At 42.5% G+C, this 24477-nt stretch overlaps 1 protein-coding gene across 2 annotated transcripts in view; it reads left to right on the forward strand.

Annotated features, from left to right (window-relative positions):
• The window catches only part of arfgef1 (ADP-ribosylation factor guanine nucleotide-exchange factor 1 (brefeldin A-inhibited)), a 53089-nt gene that overhangs the window by 2667 nt on the left and 25945 nt on the right, over positions 1-24477 (forward strand). The window contains exons 2-7 of one of the 2 annotated variants that reach the window (XM_085763076.1): positions 14967-14997; positions 19077-19233; positions 19416-19562; positions 20988-21167; positions 21619-21672; positions 23767-24118. In XM_085763076.1, coding sequence (XP_085619202.1) covers positions 14967-14997; positions 19077-19233; positions 19416-19562; positions 20988-21167; positions 21619-21672; positions 23767-24118 — 921 coding nt within the window. The remainder of the gene's footprint in view (positions 1-14966; positions 14998-19076; positions 19234-19415; positions 19563-20987; positions 21168-21618; positions 21673-23766; positions 24119-24477) is intronic. The other variant, XM_085763077.1, reaches the window with a different exon arrangement.

Below are 24477 nucleotides of genomic sequence, written 5' to 3' on the forward strand. Positions count from 1 at the left end.
CTCATGTTTATGTATACGCCTGCTTGTGAATCACTGCAGGTTTCTTATGTATGTATAGGAATGAGGTGAAAGCCTCTCACTGGGCTACGTTCGCCAGACAGTCCACCCTCATCAATGCCAAACTGACCTTTGTCTTGGATTATCAAAATATCACTCGGCAGTTTCCCCAAAAAAAAGAAAAAAGAAAGAAAAAAGAATAGCATGTCAATTTCTCACATACCCCCAAACTGTAGCTTGGTCCTATTATCTTTGAATCTCACTGTCAGCTGCATTGAGTGGAGCTGTCTGATAGCAAGGAGCAGAAAGTGGGGAAGACTGACAGTTAACTCAATATATCAAAGGCCCTCAGGCTGTATCTACCCACCACCTCTTCTTAGTAGAGGGCATGGAGGCTTTGGTTCACTGTTCTCACGCATTGTTAACCTCATGATGCCGGCTTTGTGAATGGTCTTGGGTGTCTGGGAGCCCAACCTGTCCTCTCTGACTTGAGAATTTCATGTACCGGTGATGGAAAATAGTCACACTGTGAATGTAGCACACTAACTCGGGCCACTCAGTGTGAATTGCCATGCTAAGAAAGAGGAGTGAGGATTTGTTTCCGGGCTAGTAGTCAATGAAGGGGTAGAGAGCCCTGCTGAGCACACTGCTCATTATCTCTCCCCTTAGGGTGTATGATCCTAGGGTCAGCTGTGGAGGTAACTGCAACCTTGAAACCTGTTGCAGCTGAAACCTCGACGCCTCCTTTCAGTTCCTACACATGCAGCAAGTGGGAAGAGAGTTGTTGTTGTATCCTCAACTTTTCTTTGTTCTCGTCTTGCCACTAAATTATTTACTCAACCCGTAGCTATAGCTGAACTTTAGTGGCTCAATATGTTGTGTGCGTGTGTGGTGGGAGTTGTGTATAGATATAGTGTTACAGTGACATTTTTCTGAGAGTCTTCTCTCTGGTTTCAAAGTGGCAGCTTTTTTTTTTTTTGTCATTTTCTTATGGAAACTGAAATGCATCAATATCACAAGCTAATTAGATTGTTGTGAGCACTATTGACAATATTAATAGTATGTCGCCGTTATGATATTATAAAATCGCCAAGGGCTGTCAGGCAGATATTTAATCACAAGTGTCCATACTTAATCACAATTACTCACACAATTTTTATTTGTTAAAAATACCTAAAGGGTTATTTTTCAAGTGTTTAAAAATACACAAATACCTAATATGCTTCATGCAATGGGAGCTTTATTAAACATTAGGCCTAATTAAAAGTGATAACAAATAATTGTCCAGAAAAAAATATGTTCAAATTATAACATGAAACCATCATCTGACTGGTAAATGTTAGCAAAGATGGTTTAGTTTGCAACTGCGTGCTAGGACAACTCATTTCCAGCAACTGATTCAGTGGGTTGAGACAAGGGCCAGTTGAACAGAATGTCCTCTAATCCTCCTAAAAAAAAGTGGCATTTTGCACATCAACTATGACAGTCCCAAAGATCACAGAGTAAATCAGTGTTATTATGTTTTCAAAAATTCAGCAGACACATGAAAAACATGGCTTTTCTTCATCAGCAGCCTGTTTACTTCAGCTGATTCACATTGAGCAGGTAGGCTACAGTTGGATTGACTGGCTTACTCTGGTTTTATAAGCAGCACAGTTGCATGTCAAGTAAATAGTGAATCTGAATTATGAATTGCAAAGTTGTTTTTTTGAGGAGGAGTTGTGCTGTCAAGTGGTTTGTCAGCTCACTTGCTCCGAGGTATTGACAGTTTGAGTGCCTGTGGTGTGTACCTCATGGTCTGAAGGTTTGGCATTAAATCTGAATGTTTTGCAGCAAGAGGTAGTCTTAAGAAAAGAAATGGCATTACACCAAGAGCTAGCAGCTATTCTGACATGGTACACTGACTTTGGGCAAGCTATGATAGTAGGATTTATCTTTTTTAACTGATTCATTAGTCCCCATCTCCTTAGTAATCCATGGATATTGTTGCAGTTATTTAATGCAATTACAAATCGCTGATTTTATCTATAAAAGTTAGTAATTAAAAGTACCTTTACCCACATTCTTGGTTAATTATTAGCAACACTGCCAGAAATATACAAGATTTTAAACAAGCTTCTTCACTATAAAAGCTTCATGTGGAATTTTTTTTTGCTTCGCTGTAGGTTTTAATTTAGACCACACACAGACCAAATGTCAGGTTGAAATAATGTCGCTGTCTGTGGTAAAAAAAAAAAAAAAATCTGTAGCAAAATATTTCTCCATCCAAGGTTAAAGGAACCTTGAATAAAAGCTGTAAATACAGACAAAATCAACAAGAGTCCTCAAGCTGTTCTTTCACGTCAAATTCAAGGCCATCGCTGCGGCGACGAGCCTCCTATTCCCTCAGAGCTGGAAAAACCTGGTTGGGAAAGCAACAGGACAAATGGACCTGTGATCATTAATGATGGTGAACACATGCTCCTCGGTGATAAGCTGCACCATAGCCACCACATGCTGACCCACGATAAGCGCCAGGCTATATACGGTCCCATTTGTTAATTAAGATTTTTTTTTTTTTTTACCGTGACTCCCCAAAGACCGACACAACTCTCCCAAAATCTGAAGTGCAGGAGATGAGGGCTCTCTGTATTCTGACTGAATAATAAAAGCCTTTTTGATTTGTGTGCCTGACAACTTTTCTTTTTTTTTTTTTTTTGCGCCGGCATCCTTCATATTCCTGACAGAAATGTATCAGCCCTGAAGTTGAAAGCAAGCAATTTCATTCTGATTTCCATTCAGCAGAGGCACACCAGGTAACCTACTGACAGAACTAGCAGGCATTGCCGGGGATGAGAAAGTGTAAACGAGGGGAAAAGATGGCACTTGTCAGCTGCATTTTAATGTCGCCTTAATTTGCCAGGGTGCTGCAAATGGTCATGGCACTGAATGAGTTATCCAGAGGTTGTTCCACTGCTTGACTTAAACTGGAGTCAGATATACTATGTGCATTTGTGGAAAAAAAAGACGTCCATACTTTGAGCCACAGCAGAGCTACAAACAAAGGAAGTGAAGTCAGCTCTCCTGGTGAGGCAGCCATGCTTTGTAACAAATCAAAGACACAAAGCAACATTTCTCAAATTTTAGAACATTAAACAATGGTTTGGTTGTTTTTACTAGACAAATGATTTGAAGGACTAATTGCATGTCATTATTATTATCAAACTTACATTTCAGCGTTAGTTTCATGAAGTCAGGTGGAATATAACCAAAGGTAATACTGGACACTGAATGCGTAGTATTTTCCAAAACATACTGTAACATTTAGTCCGTACATCATTTCCTTGAGAGAAGGGGAGAGATAGGAAAGGGTGAGGCCTAGTGCCTGGTTTCTGTCTCGTTTCTCCCCTTCAGACTAAGTGCAGACGCTTAAGCTGCTTGTAACCCCAGAGGTTGACTGGTATTCAGATAATGAGCAGTAGAGTAGTTAACATGGTACGGCCAGTGCTTGCTCTGAAAGCATAAATAATCCTTTTATCTATACGGAGGAGACGCTTCAAAACTGAGAAGGAAAAGTCTGTTTTTTTCTCCTTTCTTACACTGATACCTCCATACATAATACATTATGTCTCTTCACTGATGCCTCCTTCAGTCCTGGGACAGGTTATAAATTAATTATACCGCAAACAGATGAAGCGGATGAAGAGGGACCCTCCTCTCTCTCTCCTCCCTTCTGTTTCTGTTTCATTTCACTAATTATCTGTTTTATCCATCCTGCATTGATCTGTCGTTTGTATTCATTTAAGGGAATTTGGTAGCGAGCTAAAAATTCATCACAATTACAGTTGGAGGAGGAAGGACTCTGAAAATAAGAAAGTCAGGAGGCAGTGTTATTCAGCAGAAACACAAGTTTAAAATTAAACAAAATGTACTAGACATAATCAGCATATTTACTTACAACATTGTAATTACAGAATACAGTAGTAGAAATAAAACTTAATTCTTTGTGGTTTTAGCGTCCATGCCATGTGCATAAAGATGCTAACTTTTGATTTGACCCATCTGCCCTGTCAAGGCCTTATGTTATTCCATGACTCAGCACCCTTTTCTTTATGACTTGTGGTAATGTCTTGTGGTAAACTGGGTAGTTTAATGTAATACATGTTGTGCTAGCTGGACACAATGATTATTTGCTCTACAGCTAACATTCACAAGCCTGCATTCTTTCTGTGACGTGTAATAAACACGAGTGTGGTGTCAGGGATGCAGCTGGCCTTAAAAATGTATTCAATTCAGAACAATTAGAAAAACAAATAGAAAGCAACATTTTGTGGAAGTACTAGCAGGGACAGCCAACTTGGTTCCTCCTTTTGAGGAAAAAGTTAGTTATCCTAGCTTCCTCTTTCTGAATGTTAAAATGTTCAAGGTACAGAGGTGTAAAGACAAAACCTTCAAATGCCACTTAGATTTTACCCCCTTTTAGAAATACCATTGTGTTTTATGTTTCAAGCTAAAAATAATTCAACTGACTGAAAGCAAACTAAATCTCTTGGGTGTACTTTTTGCTCCCATGATGCCTTGCTTCCCAACATGCTGGGGCCTAAAACGACAGCAGGCACTCTGAGAAAGGCACTTTGAATGAATTTAGCAGGATGCCGGTTAGCACACATATTTATCCTCCATTGACTCGCTATTAATCTCCACTGTGCCGCACAGTCCTGCACAATAATAATAACCCTATTTCAGAGGTCCAAAAGTGCCATTCATAGCGTCGGAGCAGAAAAGTGCCAAATCATGTATCTGGTGCAGAGTTATTAAAAATGAATTCATTTCAATAACAAAGCCAACAGCTGAGTAATCAAGGGCATGTGGAAGCTGAGTGCTTTGTGACTTTTTGGCTGGAAAATGAGAGCCTTGATTCAGCCATGGGAGTGAGAGTAGTTATTAGAGACAGGCTTATGCAAGAGTGAGTGAGGGGGCTCGTTGGACACACACACACACACACACACACAGAGACGTAACATACACAAACAGGCGGGGACAAACTCATGAACGCACACGCGATTAGGTAGTCCAGACAACCTCTGACAGTGCCCCCCCCCCTCACCCCCCACCCCCCACCCCCAAATGTAATTACTGCTGTGCAACCTTTCCTTTCAGCCTGGACAAAAGAAATGTCAGGGGTCTGATTTTTCTCAGGCTCTCTGTGGTGGTCGCCCCCTGCCCCTGTGTTTTGTTGGAGGCGGAGGTGGACACCTACACGCTGATTCATCCTCAAATTAGCTTATCTTAGTGGCACAAAGCTACATTGTGGTCTTCATTATTATGCCTGCGGACATTATCCGATTAGAAATCATCTCACAAGGCTGATATCTGATTAATGGCTGAATGGACTGATGGAAAAAATAAAAAAAAGTTTGTTTTTCACCATCATGAAATCACAGTTTGTGTCCTGATCCTCTCCCTCCTACCAGGTGTGTTACTTACCACGCCGTCAGTGGTCCAAACGCCAGTGTTTTACTGAGGTTAAAACATGGCACTGGATTGAGTTTTAGTTGATCACTGAATATGAAATGATGGGTGCCAACAGTGGGATGCCAGCCAGATGCAGATGGGCTTTAAGCTCTTTGAAATGCAAATGGTGCTGCAGGAGGCAGGAGGTGGGTTATCCTCTCCACATCCTCACTCAGACTGACCTCTAACCTTACAACCTTCCTTCCTTCCTTTTTTCATTCATTCCATCCTCCCCTTCTTCCTTTCCAACCTTTTGTCCTTCCATCTTTTGGTCCTTCTCTACCTTCCTTCCTTTTTACCTTCCTTACCTCCATCCTCTTCCATCTTTCCCTCCTGCTGCCTTTCCATATACATTCTTTCCTTCCTTCCTTCATTGTTGGATCATTTTAATGGCTGCACACAGAACACAACAAGACAAAACCAAACACGTGCCAGTACAGTGTTGAACTGTCCCTGTCTTGCAGCCTTGTGCACACACTCTGCAAACTGCACATGGACACAAACCATGGAGCTGGTGTGAGACAGGTTTATAAAGCTGATTTGTTTTGGAGGCCAGCCTTGCCTTAGCCCCTGCTTTCTCTCACTCTCTCTCCCCTTTTCCCTCCTCACTCCGTGTCTGTGAACTCGCCGTCCCCTCCCAGCAAGCTGTTTTCTTGCTGCCGGTCTTGTGACGTGCTGCAGAGCGTCTCCAGTGAGTTGTGTGTTTATCTCTCTCCCTCCCGCCGGTGGAGCAGCCGCGTGCAGGCTCTGCTGTGTCTTAATTGATGAAACGTTAGAGCGCTTCTGAGAATTTTGGCGCGTGCGCATGTGTATGCATATTATGTGCACTGTATCTGTGCGTGTTTGAGATTCTGTGTACGGCGAGCGTCTTACCGGCAGAATATCTACTTCTTGAATTAATGTTGATCCAACAGCTTTAGTCAGCAGGAATATTTGCCCAGGTGGGTTCAGCTTCCCAGACTTGTCATTGCATGGCTCCACACACTGTTGAAATCTCCTGTAAACGATGATGCCACTCAGTAGAGCTCTCCGTAGCAGACAGAGCCAGTGACTGAGTGAGAGCACTTTGTTTCACAGCTCATTGTAAGGCTGTGATAAGCAACATCCTCTCTTCCAAACTTTGGATTAAGAGCATAACAAGATGATCAAGACGTTTTAAACGGATATATATCTGCAGTATTGCTTTGTATATTGCAGTCCATTGCGCTACAAATGTGCCATCTCTTTTTCAATGTGTTCCTGGCACACAGCTTTGCAAGAGAACTGCAGGGCTGCATGAACAAATAACTACCAGCCGGGGATTTGAAATGAAGTGTCCACATTGACAGCATGCGTCAGTGCGCAGAGCAAGCAGAGCGGCCCCCCTGGGTTAAAATAATGGTTGCTTTGCCTCGAATTCAGCAACATTTTGCAGATGTACTGCACCTCAGACGAGCTGCTGGACTTGTGTATTTGTTTATGTTTGGCATGAATAGAAACCTTAGCACCACATCAGATCCACAGAGACCTACTCTCCACTGGTGGTATACAAAAACAGAATAGAGCCCCTTGTAAACATGGTAGAAAGCTGGAATGCAGGCAATGTGTTTTAGTAAGGTGTCAAGTGTATTAGATTGGTTTAAAGGGATAGTTCAACATTTTGGCAAATTGGCCCATTTCCATAATCCCTATAGTTTTAGGAGTAGGTTTGTTACCTTTAATTGTCGGTGCAAGCTATTTTTAGAATGGCGGAGCAGAGCCGCGAGCTGCTAGAGGCTAATGGGATTTCTTGGTTTCCCTCATCAAACTCATCATATACACAATCCAACAACTCCAAAACGCTCTCGTGGACAAGTTGTGACCTGCACATTCACCACGCAATTTTTCGAGGTAAATTCATGCAAGCCAGCTTTTCGTCAAGCAGTCTCTGCATTTGCCTCAAAAACAACTCTGTCTCATAACGTTCCATTATTATCTAATAAAACCATAGGGATTATGGCAATGGGCCAATTTGCCAAAATGTTGAACTATCCCTTTAACCCATTTTAATCAAGCCCTAATTTCTAGTGTGCATTTTCTTGTGTAGATATGATATATAATTGTACATATCCAGGAATTAAGAATGAAGACAATTAAAATGTCATGATCACAACTTTACACCTCATGATGGCAAATCAGTTGCAGTACCTAAGTTAAGTCTGTACTGTGTAGTGGTCACCAAAATAAAGACTAATTTGACACAATGAAACAAGTTCTGAACTCAGTCAGTCATAAAAAAATGTTTGTTATCCCAAACATCAGTGTTTACCTCCCTTAAGTTTTGCTCCAACTGCTGCCACCTGCTCCAGTCTCCCTCCTGTCACTATAAATAGAACAGTATTGAAGCTCTTATGGTTGAAGAGCTGTTGTCGTTTCACAGTCGGGTTTTGGGTCACATAAATGAATCCTTACAATGCTCGAAATGACATCCATTATTTGGGGGGAGGATCCTGTGAAGCCTCACTCTTCTGTGTCTTACATTTGCTTAATGCATTACAGTACATGAACTCCAACACACCAAGGGGGGTGGTGGGGTAGCTACTGTAGGACCTGTGATTCCTGTGTTAATGAATCTGGTTTAGCCGACGTCCCTGTGGCGAGCACTCCCAGCGGGGCGCTCGCGCTTTGTCACGCCATTCAGGGAGGGCGGCGGCACCCACAGGAAGGAGGAGAGCACCGAGGTCCAGCCTGCCAGCAGCTCTTGTCAGCAGTTGGAGACGGGGAGCAGGCTGTTTTGTCATGCTGCCTTGAGAAGCAGTTAGACTTTGATGCGATACAGCATGAAAGGGGACTGCCTTTCTGCCTGTAGGTGTTTAATGGATGTTGCATTTTCTAAAATGCACCATCATGTATTGTAGCTAAACACAACCACCACCACCACCACCACCCCTCCCCTCCCTCCAGCACATACAGTCTAGTCTTGGCCTCGCTGGTGTTTATTTATTCAGTGAAGCTGGGAGGGTGTAAACTGCAATTCTCCAAGGATTGTTGTAGTAGTTGCTGCAGGAGGGGAAGCACATTGCTCATTCACACTCAGTGCCAGATATTCAGGGGATTTGAACTGATAACCCCCCCACACACACACACACACACACACACACACACACACACACAGACCTGCCTCTAACAGGGAGGTTCCCAAATACTTCCTTTTGCTGATTCATCAGCCTTATCTATGACAGCTGCACATTTGCATCCTAAGAGGCTGACTGCACCATTGTATAGATGATATTTAAGCCACGATCAGCTTCTGCTTTAGCTCGGTGTAAGTGTGATTGACGGGATCACTGATAAGCCCCTTTGAAACAGCGCATTATATAAGGCACCGCAGAAACACGTCCCTGCTCATTGTCAAGTTCAGCGATTGAGTGCGATGTTGCCGGTTTTTTTTTTTCTCCATCTAGATCAGGTTGTTAATCCCGACATCGCAGTCAGACGCTGTCACCTGAAGCTGTGAGGGTGTTATTCCGTTGTGTCTCAGAATAACAGCTGTCCTCCTCCTGGGGTTTCAGGACGCCTCACATACAGAGTACACTACTTAACACACCTGGACCATCGATATGATGTTTCTCCATCTAAGTGCAAGAATGTAGCAGCCGTACTCCGTACATGCTGCTGCTGCTGCTGCTGCTGCTGACTGAGGTGGTATTTGGTTGTTTTGTACGAGCCGAGTTGAGGCCGAGGTGCTGAAGCTTTCCTCTTGATTTCGTCATCGTCTTCATGTATTTTTCACCAGCGACGGCCTTGTTCTGTCGGTGTCGTATGTCAGACTCCGCCGCACCGAGGGACCCACGCTATTATGTTTGCTTTAATAAGTCTGTCACTAAGGCTGATGCACCGGGATGTTTGTGCTGCGTCGTCTTCGCCAGACAGACATGCAGAGTCGCGACAATAAATACGATTCTAAGGAGGATACGTTTCACATATCGTGTTGAGACGGTTCACGCCGTTGACTCAGCAGCAACCTTTATGGGTGTCACGGTTTGTTGGCAATAGCTGAGGCTGCAGCGATGGGTATTTTTCTCTATTATTTTATTTCAGGAAGTTTTTTATTTCCCCATGTAGAGGACAAAGACTGTTAATTCTGTAGGTGCTTCAGTATCATTTGTCACTGGGAAAGTACCTGACTGGAGAGAGCAGGGATGCACCCAGCGGCAGTCATGCATGTCCATTTTGTGCTCTTGCCTGCTCTCTGAAATCTTCCCCCTCTCCTCCCACTCCAGCCTTTATCCAGGCTTGGAGACTGTAGTCGCTCCATAGCAGAGTGGAGAAATGATTAGCCAGCTTCTGACTGACCTTCTCCACAGCTTAGAGGCAGCTTTAGGGGGGGCCCTTGAATAGATGACAACCTCAGGGTATATGGGATTCCATATAAACTGAGACCAGAGTAAAAGGCTCACACTTAAAGTATCTGGAGCGACTTTGGTCAGAGTTAGCCGCGGCCTTTGTAAACGCTACTGCTCAATCCAAGCGGTTCACCTGTCAGTGGCTGCTAGAAGCCAACATACTGTATGTATAACAACACACTGGAGAACAGGGGGGTTTCAGCATGCATTTGACCCATTTGTCTCAAGATGATGAAAGATATATGAAATGTAGGCCTGAAATGACTGTCTCCAAGGGCGGATGTGGCACACTGACATTAATGCTCATTTAAAGTCTCACTGTCACCTACTGTAAGGATCTGGGTCAAAGTCAGAGTGAGAAGGAAAAGTATCTTGAGGAAGAGGAAATTTGTCGAGGCGACTCAGAGGCTTAGTGGGCTGCTCTCATACATTATATAGAGCTCTCAGAGGCTTTAGTGTATGTTGAGGTATGGTCTGGGAGAGCTGGACGGCTCCCTCTAATGTATCTGGTCAGTGAAATGGGTGTCTTATCTCTGTTGTGGGGTGCAGTAAAGGCAACGTGTGAGAGTGTTTCAGCCACATCCCGAGGGCCAGTGAATGCAGCTGTAATCCTGTCCTCACCTAAAGCAGCACAAACACACTATGATTCAAAAGTTTTTGTTTAGTTATTGTACTTTTTCTTTGCGCTGCAGTGTTATCGTTCACATAATTGTTTCTGACTCGGTGTAAACAGTGTTTTTAAGATGTTACGCATACCGAGACGGACATTTTTCAAATGAATGCACCGATTGTGGGCTTTCGTGGTGTAGTGTTTCACCAGTTGATTCACAAAAGCCCCTCAGTGGGCCTCTGGTCTTTTTCACATGGACTCATTAGATTGAAAAGTGGTGAGCCATTCAGTTTCATCTGCATCACTGTCCTCGTGTGTGGAGGAGGTTTTTACCCACTCCACTGAGCTGCTGCTGCTGCTGCTGCTGTTGTTTCTCTTTTTATTAAAAGGAGGTAGACACACGCACATCCATGTTATCAGGTGCTGAGTCCAAAAAATGTGATAACAAAAATGACAAAAAGAGAGAGAAAGACTCGCGACACATTGGTCACATTTATAAAATTAACCCTTATTTATAAATGCTACCAGCTGAGGTGTCTCAACACAAGTGACCTGATGAAGAGCCGGCAGGTTTGAAACGTTGTCTGCTTTATGTTATGATAGAATAAAGTTCAAATTTTTTTATTGGGAGCAGTTAAAGTGTCGCAAGTCTTTTTCTCTCTTCCTCTTTTTATTATACCACGGCCCTGGGACAATCAGGGCACAGAACACGACGTCTTCAAGGTCAGCACTATTTGGCACGACTGCTGCAGAGAGGTGGTGGAGGGTGATAGAGGTTTGGATAAACTAGTGACTAAAACGCTGCCATTTTCTGGCTCATGAGGGAAACACAAGCTCATATTTGCTATTAAAACTAGGCAAAGTATTTTTGTATACAGTTTGCTTTAGAGTGTTTGTTTGTTAGTTAGTTAGTTTCAGTTTATTTCGGACATGTTAAAAGAAATAAGAAATAATACAGTAATGGACAGACATAACAAATAAATACTTTACAAAGACAGCACATGAAAAAATAGAAATAATTGAAAATGAAAATAATTAGACTTTTCATATCTGAAATGGAGTTGGAAGAGGTAAAACTTTTTAGATTATAATGACAAGCTTCCTTGTCATTATAATCTATACAATAAGTTCATTTATAAATTTATTTAGCTGGATTTATTCTAATATATTTTCACTAATCTTTATCTCTCTAATACTGTGTATAGGCATATGTATACATATATGGATTTATTATAATATATTATCACTAATCTTTGGCTGTGTTAATTAAATTGTCCACTGAATTAAATGTGTTACTTTACCTCTACCCATATGGTATTCAAGCTACTATGGTTCTGAATGTTTTGGGCAGCTTTTGATTTATTCAGGGAAACTTAAACAGAGTGAAATCAGCCATCTGTGATGAAGATATCGTTGCTCAGTTGGTAAAAAGAAATGATGCATATTAATAAATAACTGTTTGAGGTGTGTGTGTGTGTGTGTTTTGAGTCCCACTTGGCTATCCGTGCTCTCCTCTCTGGCACATGTCTGCGCCGTGTAACTGTGTGTGTTTGTTTTGAAACGGCTTCGCTGACAGATCAGTCATGATTCCACGGCTTTAATCTGCGGCTCGTCGTCTGCCCGGTCCCAGAAGTACTATCCAGCACTTATACGTCTATTCTTTCTCATCACCAACGCCACCGCTCGCTGTTGCCATGGTTTCGCTGTTCAAATCCTGGGGTGACAGTTCCTCATCAAAGCTCCTGACACACCGAGCTAATTATCTGATGGCTAACTTACACAGTCAATGTGACAATCTGCATGTCTCCCATCCAACTGTCTGTGTGTGTGTGTGTGTGTGTGTGTGTGTGTGTGTGGCCTCTGCCCATCTCCTCATTTGACGTGTGTATTTGCATAAATCCTGATAACCCTGCACTTCAGAATTCATTTGAACTGACGCTGATATTAAAAGTGAAATAGCCCGTGCATGTTTGTAATTTCACACATCCAGGGAAAGAGAGCACCAGGGTCCTGCAGCAGGTTTGTTCCAGAGCAGCATGCTGCTCACACAAAGCAACACAAGAGAAAGAGAGACATGTTTTTTTTTTCTTTAGAGTACATTGTGATATTACACCGGTGTCCTTTGAGGTCTGGCTCTGTGATGGTGGCCTCTGTCTGTTGTGAAAGATGAAAGATTGCACTGTAGTTTGAAGAGAGCGAGTAGAGTAGGCCACAAGCAGAGACAGAGTGAGAGGATTGCATTGATTAGTTTTCATGAGCATCATAATGTAATAGATATGATTGTGGTAATTATTGCTGAAACAATTTCTCAATGAATGGATTAGCTAATCAACCGGAAATACATCAACAATTCTGATATTTAGAAGAGAAAGCTATTCTATTTCTATCTCAAATATGGGATCATGCAGCTTTTTCTGTTTTATATCATATAGTCATATTATATTTCATAATAATCATAAACAGGTCACATGTTAATTAATAATAAAACGTAATAGATTGCAAGTTTGCAGCTATGGTATAAAACTTCCGATTACAAACAAGATATTTGGTTCATATCGTAGCTATGTTTATGGGCAGGACAGACAGCAGCAGTCAGAAACACTCAGTCAAGTCAACACCTGGTGGATGAAAAATTTCTGTAATGAGACCATTTCAGTGCTGCACTCAAGACACAAACAAAACACAACAAACACAATATAATGAGAGGCTTCCCAACAATGGCTCCCACAATAAAAGTCAGAGGGGCAAAGACAATATGAGGACGTTGTCATCATTATAACAAGTTAATTGGCACCGCCTGGCGTCTCGGCACATCCACTTCCATCTACACAAACCCCATCTGCACGCTTGCATCTCTCTGATTTAGTTTGTTTCTGTTAAGCGTCGTTCCTCGTGCTGCCTTTTCCATCTTACCGTGGCAGCGGGGAGTGCACCTCAGGTCAACCGCGCTTTAGGTTTATCCGTCATGTGCTTCGAATTCAGTGCATATGGCTGAAATTTTTGGAATAGTTGCTGTTGTTCCAAGCACTGGAAGAATAATATCCTGCATGTTTCTGATATTTGTGTTCAGGTAACAAGTGCCTTTCCACACCGGCTGCAGTGAAGCCTTGATAGGAGCTTCACTGACATGACATTTGCGTTGCCAGACAGTTCTTTGTTATTTGCTAAATCATTCATTAGTCATTCACTGAGCATAATAAATGTCAAATATGTAGGTTACTGGTTCCTGCTTCACTGTGAAATGATGAGATGAAGGCCAGATGACATGTACAGACAGGTGATGAGTTGACAAGCCCCACATCCACAGAGCAGCAGGGGTCATTGAATGGTTTGATGAGTGCAGTGACCAGATCTCAACCCTATACTGAACACCAGTGGGAGATGTGAACATTGTGTAGCATCGATGCCATGGTGACGGTGCGCCGAAGCTGTCTTGGTTGCACACGTTGGCCCAGCACCTCACCGAGACCCGTTTTATTGGATGTTTCTTTGATTTGTCACCAGTCTTTATTTAACAAATGTAACAAATTATGAATAAGTTATCACGTCCCTCATGGCTCGTACAGTAAAACATGGCGGAAAACAGCTTTAATTTAATTTCACGCAGTGTTAAGTGCTAAATATTCTCGACAAGTGGATTTCTTTGAAAAGGACCGTTAGCCTTCCAGCAGTGAAATAATTGAGCTGTCATTGTATTAGTGGGGTTTTTCCAACCAATGCTGGCTGGTGCAATTCTGTGAGGACTGTGCCGATTGCCACTGTGTTTTAAAAAGCTTCCTCACTGAAGGCTCCCTTTAATGTCTCGTACCAATTGGCCCCTCGTTCTCTCTCTCTCTCTCGAGATCTATTTCTGTCTCTCTTTCTCTCTTATCCCTCCCAATGTGGGTCTGTCTCTCCTTTTCTTTTTTTTTTTTTACTCCTGCTTTTCGGTGCCAGTGCTCAGCAAGTTCATACAACTATTTTCAAGCCAGGAAATCTGTGAAATAAACACAAATGTTGGCCTGGTGGCTCATGGACACAGCAACGCAGAGTTAATAATGATTTACATTTTTGGCGACTGTACTGCAGCTGAGGCAATACATTAAGCAGGCACTTGTGGTGCTTGCTGGTGGGATGTAAACAAGGCGATCGCCATGACAACACGGACATTCATGCAGCTGGAATACTTTCATCACAGTCATGTCTGTCTGACAATTCACTGTTTTTTCTTGCAAAGTGTTAAACAGTGCTGTGCAGTCTGGGAGGGAAATGTGGCCTTTAAAAAGCTTTTCAACAGCATCATCTGATCTGATGTGCAAGAACACTTAAGTTGTGAATTCAGGATTTTTTTTTTTTTAAGATTTCTTTCTTCATAAATAAAACCACTGCTGTGGCTGCCAGGCCTGATATGTGCTCCACTCCCCATGGAGTCATTAGCTGAGTAAAATACTGCAGAATTTACATTCCCCGTGGCTCATAATTGACTAATTTAACATCTCTTCCCCTTTCTCTTTTTGTTTCAGAGGAAATCAAAGAGGAATCAGAAAAATTAAGGTAAGCAACTGATGAATTATACAACACAATACGGCAGCGAGGGTCATTTAATTGGTTTTTGTGTCTGTTTCTGCAGGCGTGCTAAAATTCATGGCTCAACTCTGAGCCTCTCTGTTGCTTTCTCCTGTGTTCAGACCACTAACTAAACTGGATTAGAACATTGTGTGTGTGCGTGTGTGTGTATGTGTGCAAGCCTCTAGTGTGTTTTTGTTTGTGTCTTTCTGCCTGGCCTGTTCCCAACAGCCCCTTGCCTTCTCATTAAAGGCTTTCTTCACGAACCCCTGCCTAATGCTTAACTTGTTTTTGAGACTGTGTGTGTGTGTCTTTGGTGTGTGTTTGGTATGCTCGTGTATGGGCTGCCAAGTAACGTGGGCTTTGGAATGAAACATAGCACGAGTGCCACCTCTCCTATTCAGCAACCTTTCCTCCTCCTGCTGTTTCATTTTATTTCCCTAAAATGTTTTTTTTTTATCCCTCACTGTTTTCACTCTCACACAGTCCTTCCCTCCCTCACTCACTCCCCCACTCCCTCCTTCCCTCCTTCCATTTTCAAAGCCCATTATATCTCCCCAGCTCTTCTATTCTCTCCAAATTAGCATTACCAGTAAGCGACTTCATCCAAATTTTACCCCTGAGGTTAGGACTTCTAGATCAAAGATAGATAGATGAAGAAGCCATGATGAGCCACACCCAACTCATTCAAACGCTCCCGCTTCTGGAGCTTTTGGATTAATCTCTGGTACTTTGCAGCTCTAACCTATTTTTCATCATATGTAGATGCAGTAGCGTCACAGCTACACACAGGAAGACGTTTCTTGTGGGCCTGTCGTCCCATTTAAGTTCTTTCTCTTTGCACATCAATTGTGTAGCATAGCATACGAGGACGGATTTAAATCCCAAGAGTAGGAGTTGGAAATAGGCAATATCCATCCCAGTATATGTAATTCTATATCACTGTAGGAATATTTCTATATAAGAGATTTTCTTTGAATTCATTTGATCAGGTTGAAATAGTAGATTAGATAAAATCCAGTTTAACTAGATAAAATCCAGTTTAACTTAACTTGTAAAGTGCCAAATCGTAATTTACATCATCGCAAGGTACTTCACAGAATAAGATACTAAGAGGAAAACCAACAGTTCCTACAAACAGAAACCACTTGACGACAGCGGAGAAGCTCCTCTACAAGTAGGACAAGTTAAGAGATGCGTTCACTGTCTGAGGCCATGAGGAGATCATTGGTAACTGTAACAAAGCTGTTTCTGTGCTATAAATGCGGTTCAGCTGATCAGACCTAATATTACAGTTTATTCAAGGAAAAATATCTTTGAATAAACTGGTTTAGCTGAATAAATTATAGAGATCTACAGGGGAGAAGCTGTCTAAATATAACGCAGTTACAGTCATCTGAGTCAGCCATCTTTTCTCCAGTAGTCACAATGTTATTTGTAAAGAAGCTTAGAAAAATCACTATGAGGGTTACTAGGGTTGCACTTGTTTTCTTTCTATTAACAATGAATCATAGGAGGTTCTGTCTTTACAGGGCTTTTTCATATGTTAATGGCCAATCTCTCCAAGGTGTTTGAAATTCTTCCAGATTAGGGGAACGCCACCTCTTTTCTAGCTCTCTTGAAATCTGCTTTAGAGGACACGTTTTCTGAGTTGTACCAAGAAGCAAGCATCCTCTGACTCACTACCTGCTTTCTGAGAAGTGCCACAGTGTTGTACGCAGTGAGGCTGCAGCGCTGTCAACAAGATCACCACCTTGTGTGGGAGTTAGGATGAGATAGCTGCCCTCCATTGTACTGACATATGATAGACTGAATACCGACGGGATTCTTTCTCTAAATCTTATTACTGTACTGTCAGATAAACACCTGTTGTAATGGATTTTTCCCTCAAATGGTGTGTACTCCTTTATTGTGAACTGAACTGTTAATAGAAAACGGTCAGATAAAAGAGGGTTTTGGGAAATATTGTTAAATGTTCATTTTCGATTTCTGTGCCAGACGTTAGAAAAAGATTGAAGGTGTGATTAAAACAGTGAGTGGGTTCATTTAAAGTTCAATTCGATTCAGTCTAATAGTGAACTAAATCAATGGTTCAGGTTGTCTCTACGAACATCTACTCGAATGTTAAAATTACCCACTAGAATGACTCATATCTAACTCAGATAAAACATTTGGGTGAACCTGGATAAGAGCTCACAAGAGTCGCAGTCAGAACGATATACAGTAACTAATGGGACTGGTTCTGGGTGTAAAAAGAAGATATTATGTTTAAATGACTAAGGAGTTGATTAATTAACTATCATGAAAAACTGAGCTTTCATATCCCTGTTGTCATGGTACTGAAGATGTCTGAGCTTTTCTTCTGAGCACGCCATCTCCATGTCGACTCATAACAAGCTCAGTAAAGGGAATAAAGGATCCTACAAGCAGCAGACAGTTAGCAGACACTGTAGCTTAGCACAAACACCGCTTCCAGCCACCTGCAAGTACCTCTAAGTAGGTAAAACTGTGGTATTACAAGGATATAAGACAATAAGCATGTCTCCTAAAATGTAATGCTGTCCTTTTAGCATTCTCATGACAGCTAAGCAAACTTGATGAGGACAATGTGATTTTGTCAACTAGGCTACTGTCATATACACAGACAAAATACACGCTGTTGCTTTAAGCGAAGCAGCCAGTAGTTACAGTCCTGGATGTGCACCTTGCTGACTAAAAACCAAATTAATGTCCACATTATGTTTTCTAAGCGGGCTCTGTCTGACATTGGGCTGATTATAAGGCAGAGAGCAGGCCGGCTGACATTAAGCACCGAGTCCAGGAATAAGCATGAGGAGGAGAGGAGAGCTCCCCGCAGACACACAACACAATAGCTGAGAGAGATGGAGACTGGGTCAGACCATACTCAGGAGCCGGCAGAATGGATGCTCTTTGCTGAATCACAGCTCTACTTTGATGTTGTTGTCGGGAAAAAAGGTTTTGCAAATGGCGAGAGCGCTGTGTTAACACAGATTCAAGGTTTTCGCACCATATCTCTTGTTCCTTCTCCAACTCCTTTTAATTCCTATCTCTGTTGTTTTTTTTTTTGGATTATCTTTTGTTCCCCTCCCTACTATGCTCTTAAACCTCCCACCCTTCTTCTTTTTGTCTCTTCTGTTAATTTCTCTTTAATTCCTTTTAGCCATCTCCTGTTTCTGTCTTTGTTTTCAAATAGACCTCTTGTAGTATTTTCAGCCGCCTCCCCTCCTTCACAAGGCGCTCCATCTCTCCCCTCTTCTTCTGTTTCTCTCCATGCCTGTGTCCTGCCCCACTCAGTGAGGTCGTCCCTCTAAAAAGAGCTGAAGTCATCCTTTTCCCTTGCCAAGGCATAAACAAAGCAACCCTCCCTTCCTCTCTCCCTCCCTCTCACTCTTCTCCTGCTCCTCTCCTTATTCCAGCTAGCTAGTGCAGTCTGGGTGTGGTGGTTGTGCTTGGGGGACGCTGTAGCTGTAGACACACACATGGCTGCTGAAAGCACCGGTCCATATTTTATGTCTGTGTCTCTGTGCGTTTTAAAAAATTCAGAAGAAAATAGTCGTATCATTTGATTTAAGGCACAGTTACCAGTCTGAGGCCGGGTAGATGCTTCGTCAGCATGAGCACATGGCAACGTCTGAGCCTGAATAACAAACCTCTGAGGTTGCTGCCCCTCCCATAGAGAGATGTAGTGAAAAATCTCAAGCAGTCAGGCACCGTATCAAATTCAGTGTAATAAAGATTTTGTTAGTCTGCAGTTTCCCTTGAGGAGCGGTATGCAGGGCAAGACGTTTTCAGGTTGAGGAGGTTTAATATCCTGTTGGAGCTGAGGATGAGGCTGTACACTCAAACATACCATTGTTAGCACTAACCTGTTCACGCACTGTTAATCATGCTTGGATGTCGAAGGGAGTGTGAGTCTGTCAGGACGATTTCTGAACTCTTCGCTTCTCTGTCAGTGACTCCGGCCGACAGACTGGACCGTGTGATCGCAGCGTTCGCCTCACAGTCTCTATCTCTTTTGTTTTTTTCTGTATTGTTCCTCTCTATAGTCCACCCAGCGGAGACGGCAAATCTGGTTCCAGCACTTTACCGCCAATCAAATCAAAGACCAACTTCATTGAAGCCGACAAGTACTTCTTGCCGTTTGAGCTGGCATGTCAGTCCAAATGTCCCCGCATCGTCATCACCTCACTCGACTGTTTACAGGTCAGTGTGAGGCCACGTTGGACTGCAGACCCCCTATAGTTTGCATGCATGTTTTTATATGGTTTTTATATGCAGTTTCTTACCCATGTCTTATTTCGTATAATGGCTATCAGGTCATACTCTCCCTTACAGGTTGTGCCCGTGTGTTTACATTTGTGTTTGCGTATGTATCTGACTTGTAGAAGCTGATAGCGTACGGCCACCTGACAGGGAGCGCCCCGGACAACACGGCCCCGGGCAAGAAGCTCATCGACAGGATCATAGAGACCATCTGCGCCTGTTTTCAAGGGCCGCAGACTGATGAGGGCGTTCAGCTACAGATTATTAAGGTGTGTTACTCCTCTTTTAATTCCCTGTAGCGGTAATTTCCTAAAGGCAAATCACTGTAATTTGAGATCTTGGCGCTCTTTTAGCTTATTAATTAATATTTATTTGTCAAGAAAATTGGGATTTGGATGATTTAGAGAGAGACAATCTTCATCTTCCACACCAAAAAGTGTGATTTTATATATATATATAGAGGCAGCATAGTTTCTATAAAAACATTCTGAATCTTTTAGGTTGATTTTCTTTGTTTTGTCCCCACAACAAGTTGAATATTTTGCCACAAAGCTTAAATAGCCCTCACAATTCTGCCCCTGTGATAGGTTTTAGATTTTGTTCAAAGTGTGGATTGACTGTTTATACTCGTGGCTTGACTGCAGACCAACAATAGTAGGTAAAAGCTTCAAAACCTCCCACAGGCTGTAAAAACCTCTTAGTCCATGAAATGTGTTAATCAGTTTCATTATCAGTGAGGTATGAATTGCAGGACTCGTTCAAAGTTCATTTTTCTCACATAATACTTTCTGCTTTTTAAAAACCTGCAAACAGTCATTTGTGTTGTCAAACTGCGGGAGAGAAGTTTAGAAAAAAAAAATGAAACAGGTCCTGAGCAGAACTACTAGAAGGACTTGGCAAACCCTTCAGGCTGCTTTTTAAACATGTCACCATCATGTGAAATTTCCACAGCATTTATGTAGTGAAGCACACGTGTGAAAAGAGGCTTCAGAGACATACTGGCATTTGACAAAGTGAAGGTACAAGTTAAAAGTTAAAGGTAACAGCTTTATGATAAACTACAGACAGTATAATGGTGCAGAGACAGATCTTGATTAGTTCAATATAAATATAATTACAGAAATTTTGATTCCATCAGACCTTTAATAAAACTATCCAAGTATTGTCTCTTATCCAAAGAGCGAAGCCAAGGATAAGAAAAGATCGAGCCACATCAAACTTATTTGGTCTGGAAAGAGGAAGTAGACAGGGTTGTCCAACAAGTCCATTACACTCTGCGAGGGATTACTCAGAATAATAATCGTACAGATGCCAGGTCAAGACTATAAAATTTCTTTATTAGCCGATGACATTTTAATAAAGGCAAATTTCCACACAGGTGTGGGTAGCCAGTAATAATATTATTTGCACCTGGTGTGAATAGCCAATGTGACTATTTATATCTGCATACATTTACAATCCATCTATAGAGGTGGTTTGTTTTGTTTTTGAAATCTTTGTAATGGAACAAATTACCTTTTTTTTACATGAGGCCTCAGGAAACTCAGTTAGGAAATTTGGGAAAAGTGTAGAATAATAATTTCCCTTAAAAGTCCTTTTTATCATGTGATCCCAAGTAAAAGATCTTTTAACACACTTGTCAGTTTGATTTTCTTTATTTTACTCAGTCTTTCTTTGCTCTTCCTTCCTTGCAGGCTCTGTTAACAGCGGTAACCTCTCAGCACATAGAAATCCACGAGGGCACCGTCCTGCAGGCCGTCCGCACCTGTTACAACATTTACCTGGCCAGCAAGAACCTCATCAACCAGACCACAGCCAAGGCTACGCTCACACAGATGCTCAACGTCATCTTTGCACGCATGGAGAATCAAGCAGTATGTCCAACCCTCAGACACACGCCGCAGTAATAACACAGAATGCTTTTTACACACATCATCAGAGAGGGGACAGTTACGAAAGTGAAAAGTTTTCTACAGTACCAACACAAACTGCAATTCTTTGACTTAAAAATATGAGCTTGCAGTTTTGAAACGATGCAACTAATTATTAATCTGTAAAGTTAGTTTGGCTTGGATTCAGATTAGATTGTAATATATTGAAATACATTATATTCTGTGTGAAAGCTTTCTGCTTTATGGGTTTATCCAAAAACGCATATTCCTCATTTGATTGAAGTCGTGTTTGCTTTACGTCCAGAGGGACATTTTAGCCTTTAAAAAAAGAAAAGAAAAGAAAAGAAAAGCTTGCTCTAATGTCATCTTTTTCTTTTTGAATGACACTTTCCCCCTCTTCACCTGCCTCCCTCCCTTCCTTTTGGACACATAGCTTACAAATCACAAGCTATCTTGGTCTCTGGCCTCCAGAAAGCGTGACCGCCAGGTAAAGCGTGCAGGACTGCCGTGACTTGCCTGATCCGAACTCTTTTCAAACTCTTCTCTGTGTATCTGTATTTGCACATTAAGCTTTTTTCCTCATTCATTCATGCACTCATCCGTTTCCTTCCTTTGCTCCTACACTGCACAGGAGCAGGTATGCTGTGTAGTTCTTCCACCATATGCTTGCCGTGGCTTTTGTTGACTTGCCTACAAATCATCTCGTTTCTCCCGCAACCAATTTACATTTTAGTTTACAGTCTCACCTGGGCGTGATAAATGTTTTATCACAGGTCAGCTCCGCCTGTCTCGGTCCTGACAGCTGTTTTTGTGTTACTTTGTTTCTCCAAAGGGTTTACGCAGTTCTTTTAGAACAATGAGCAACTAGTTTAGAGTCGACATAGAGATATAACAGAACAGTCAGGGGTAGCGATAGAGACGAGGCCTATTGTTGTGTTGTCACTGCCTGCATAGTGTTGTGCTGCTGCACAGGGAGATCCACTTTCAGTGTTTGTGTGTGTGTCCTCCTGACTGCAGCTCAGCATGGTATGATCACACACACACACACATGCACACACACATAGGGTTTGTCTCGCTCACTCTCACACGGCCTTCACTATCCGACTGAGGTGGCATTTAAATAATGAGCTTAGTTTGCTTGTGCTGCCTCGTCTGTCCCCTCCAGTGGAGGCGTGTTTGTCTGGCCTTGTTACCGTGGCTCATATCCAATACAAATTGTTGCACCCAGAGTGCTCCGTCATTGAATTCAGGTGTTTACATTTAAATGTGACAACAGCAGCATGATTTAATTGGAGGTTAAATCTTCCGATGGAAGATAACGAGACACAGCGGGTTTAATAAAAAGGGTTTTGTGCAGGAACTAGATATGAAATGCAGATGCAGATTTTGGTTTGGCTTGTAGAACAGATGTATAATTGTGTCATGAGAATGGCTACAGACACAGATTCATATTGGCCATCAGTCTCCCGCGTTTGGCAGATTTATATTGTGGATTACAGTCAAGAATTTTAAATGCTAGTCTGTTTTAGATTGAAGGATCACCATCTATCATCATCGGTTTGTAAATGTGTCACACTGTTTATATTTCCAGCTGTTACCCATGTCTCTCTTAAGTTACTGTGCTTTTTCTCTTTGAGTCACTCAAGTCTTTTTTTTTCTTTTTTTTTTCAAACATTTACGCCCAACAAATCTACAAATGCACTTGGACTGAAAATGCACCATGGGCTGTTGTTAATTTATCTTGGCTGAGAGAATTTCCACTGCTTGTAATTGTTTGCTCTCTGTTTTTGGAACTTGTATTGGTGTTTGCTATGAATGTGTAACTGTGCATAAAAGTGTTTTTTTTCCCTCTCCTCTACGATCAGCAGAGGTTAGCCGTAGAGATAGTTTGATTTTTCTCAAAACCAAACTTTACCTCTGCCGTGTGGCAATCTCTGACCTGAAATAACAACAATGTTCACTGACAGCACACCACAGCCATGTGTAAATTTCTTGTGACCTACTTTTAGCTCATGACCTACCCAGCAACGCTTTCCCTCCCTCAATATGAAGCAGTGGTAATACCTGTCAGTCATGCCACATCAGCCAGGAGTCAGGACGTGGCCGTACGAGCCATTTTCCACCAAAATGAATTGATTCCACAAAGTTCGTCTCATTGCAGTTGTAGTGGCATGGCCTACTTCTCACAGAGTGCATTCATATATATTACCATGAAAACACACATTTAATATAAGCTTTTACTTTCCTGAAATTTGAGAAATTGTCCCAATAGCTGTCTTTCGCCCATTGCGTTCACATATGGAAGTGTTGCGGCCCTGCTGTGGGCTCACTCAGTCCTCTGAGAGTCTAGCCAGGTTGTTCAGACTTGTAATTGTTGTTATGAGTTGGTTTACATCGTCTTAACCCGTCTTTTTTCTCTGTGTGCGTACGTGTGTGTTGCATGTGCCTGTTCTCTATGAATGCTTTTGCCGTCCTCCGTGTGTGCTCGTGTATGTGTGTGTGTGTGTGTTTTGTTTTGTTTTTTATTTTTTGCGTACGTGTGTTGTAACCCCCACCCCCCCCCACCCCCCCCGTCCCACAGCTGCAGGAGGCGAAGCAGCTGGAGAGAGAGCGGCACCGGCAGCACTCGCCGGTCACCCAGCACACTGAGCCAGACTCCCCTCAGCTCCAGACTCACATCCACCCGCCACCGGCCAAGGGTCAAACCCCGGAGGCCAACGGCCCCGTCACCCCGACGACCCCCAGCATCACCATCCCATCCACCCCGTCCACCCCGTCGACACCGGCCCCTGAGGGCAGCAGCAGGTCTGTGTCTGGGGAGCAGGAGGAGCCGGGGCCGGTCTACGAGAGTCCGGATCCAGAGAACGGGTCGGATTTCTGCGTGGCTGAAAATGAGCAGACGGAGGCGGATCAAGCTACTGCAGCAGCTCAGAGTGAGTCCGGCTGAAGTGGATCCTTTTATTCTCTTGAATTTTTTAGAATACCAGAAAACTACACTTTCCTGCTTGTCATTAATACGAGGATGAAATTTCAACCGGTTGAAAGAAATCCCGTCCTTTCAGCCTTCACATGCCCATCACATTAAATGAAATCGCTGACCACATTACTCGCTGTCAAACTCTTTAACACAGTGACTTCAAATTCATTAGGCCTCACACACACACACACACACACACACACACACACACACACACACACACACACACAAAGATCTTTCATATCCATTCTGGCTTATGTGTTCATAGAAACATCATTGGTTGAAGTGAACACCCTGAATACGCACATTAAAAGC

This window comes from Trachurus japonicus, chromosome 20 (genome assembly GCF_045865225.1).
Source record: "Trachurus japonicus isolate A0001 chromosome 20, Traja_1.0".
In the NCBI taxonomy this organism is placed as follows: domain Eukaryota; kingdom Metazoa; phylum Chordata; class Actinopteri; order Carangiformes; family Carangidae; genus Trachurus; species Trachurus japonicus.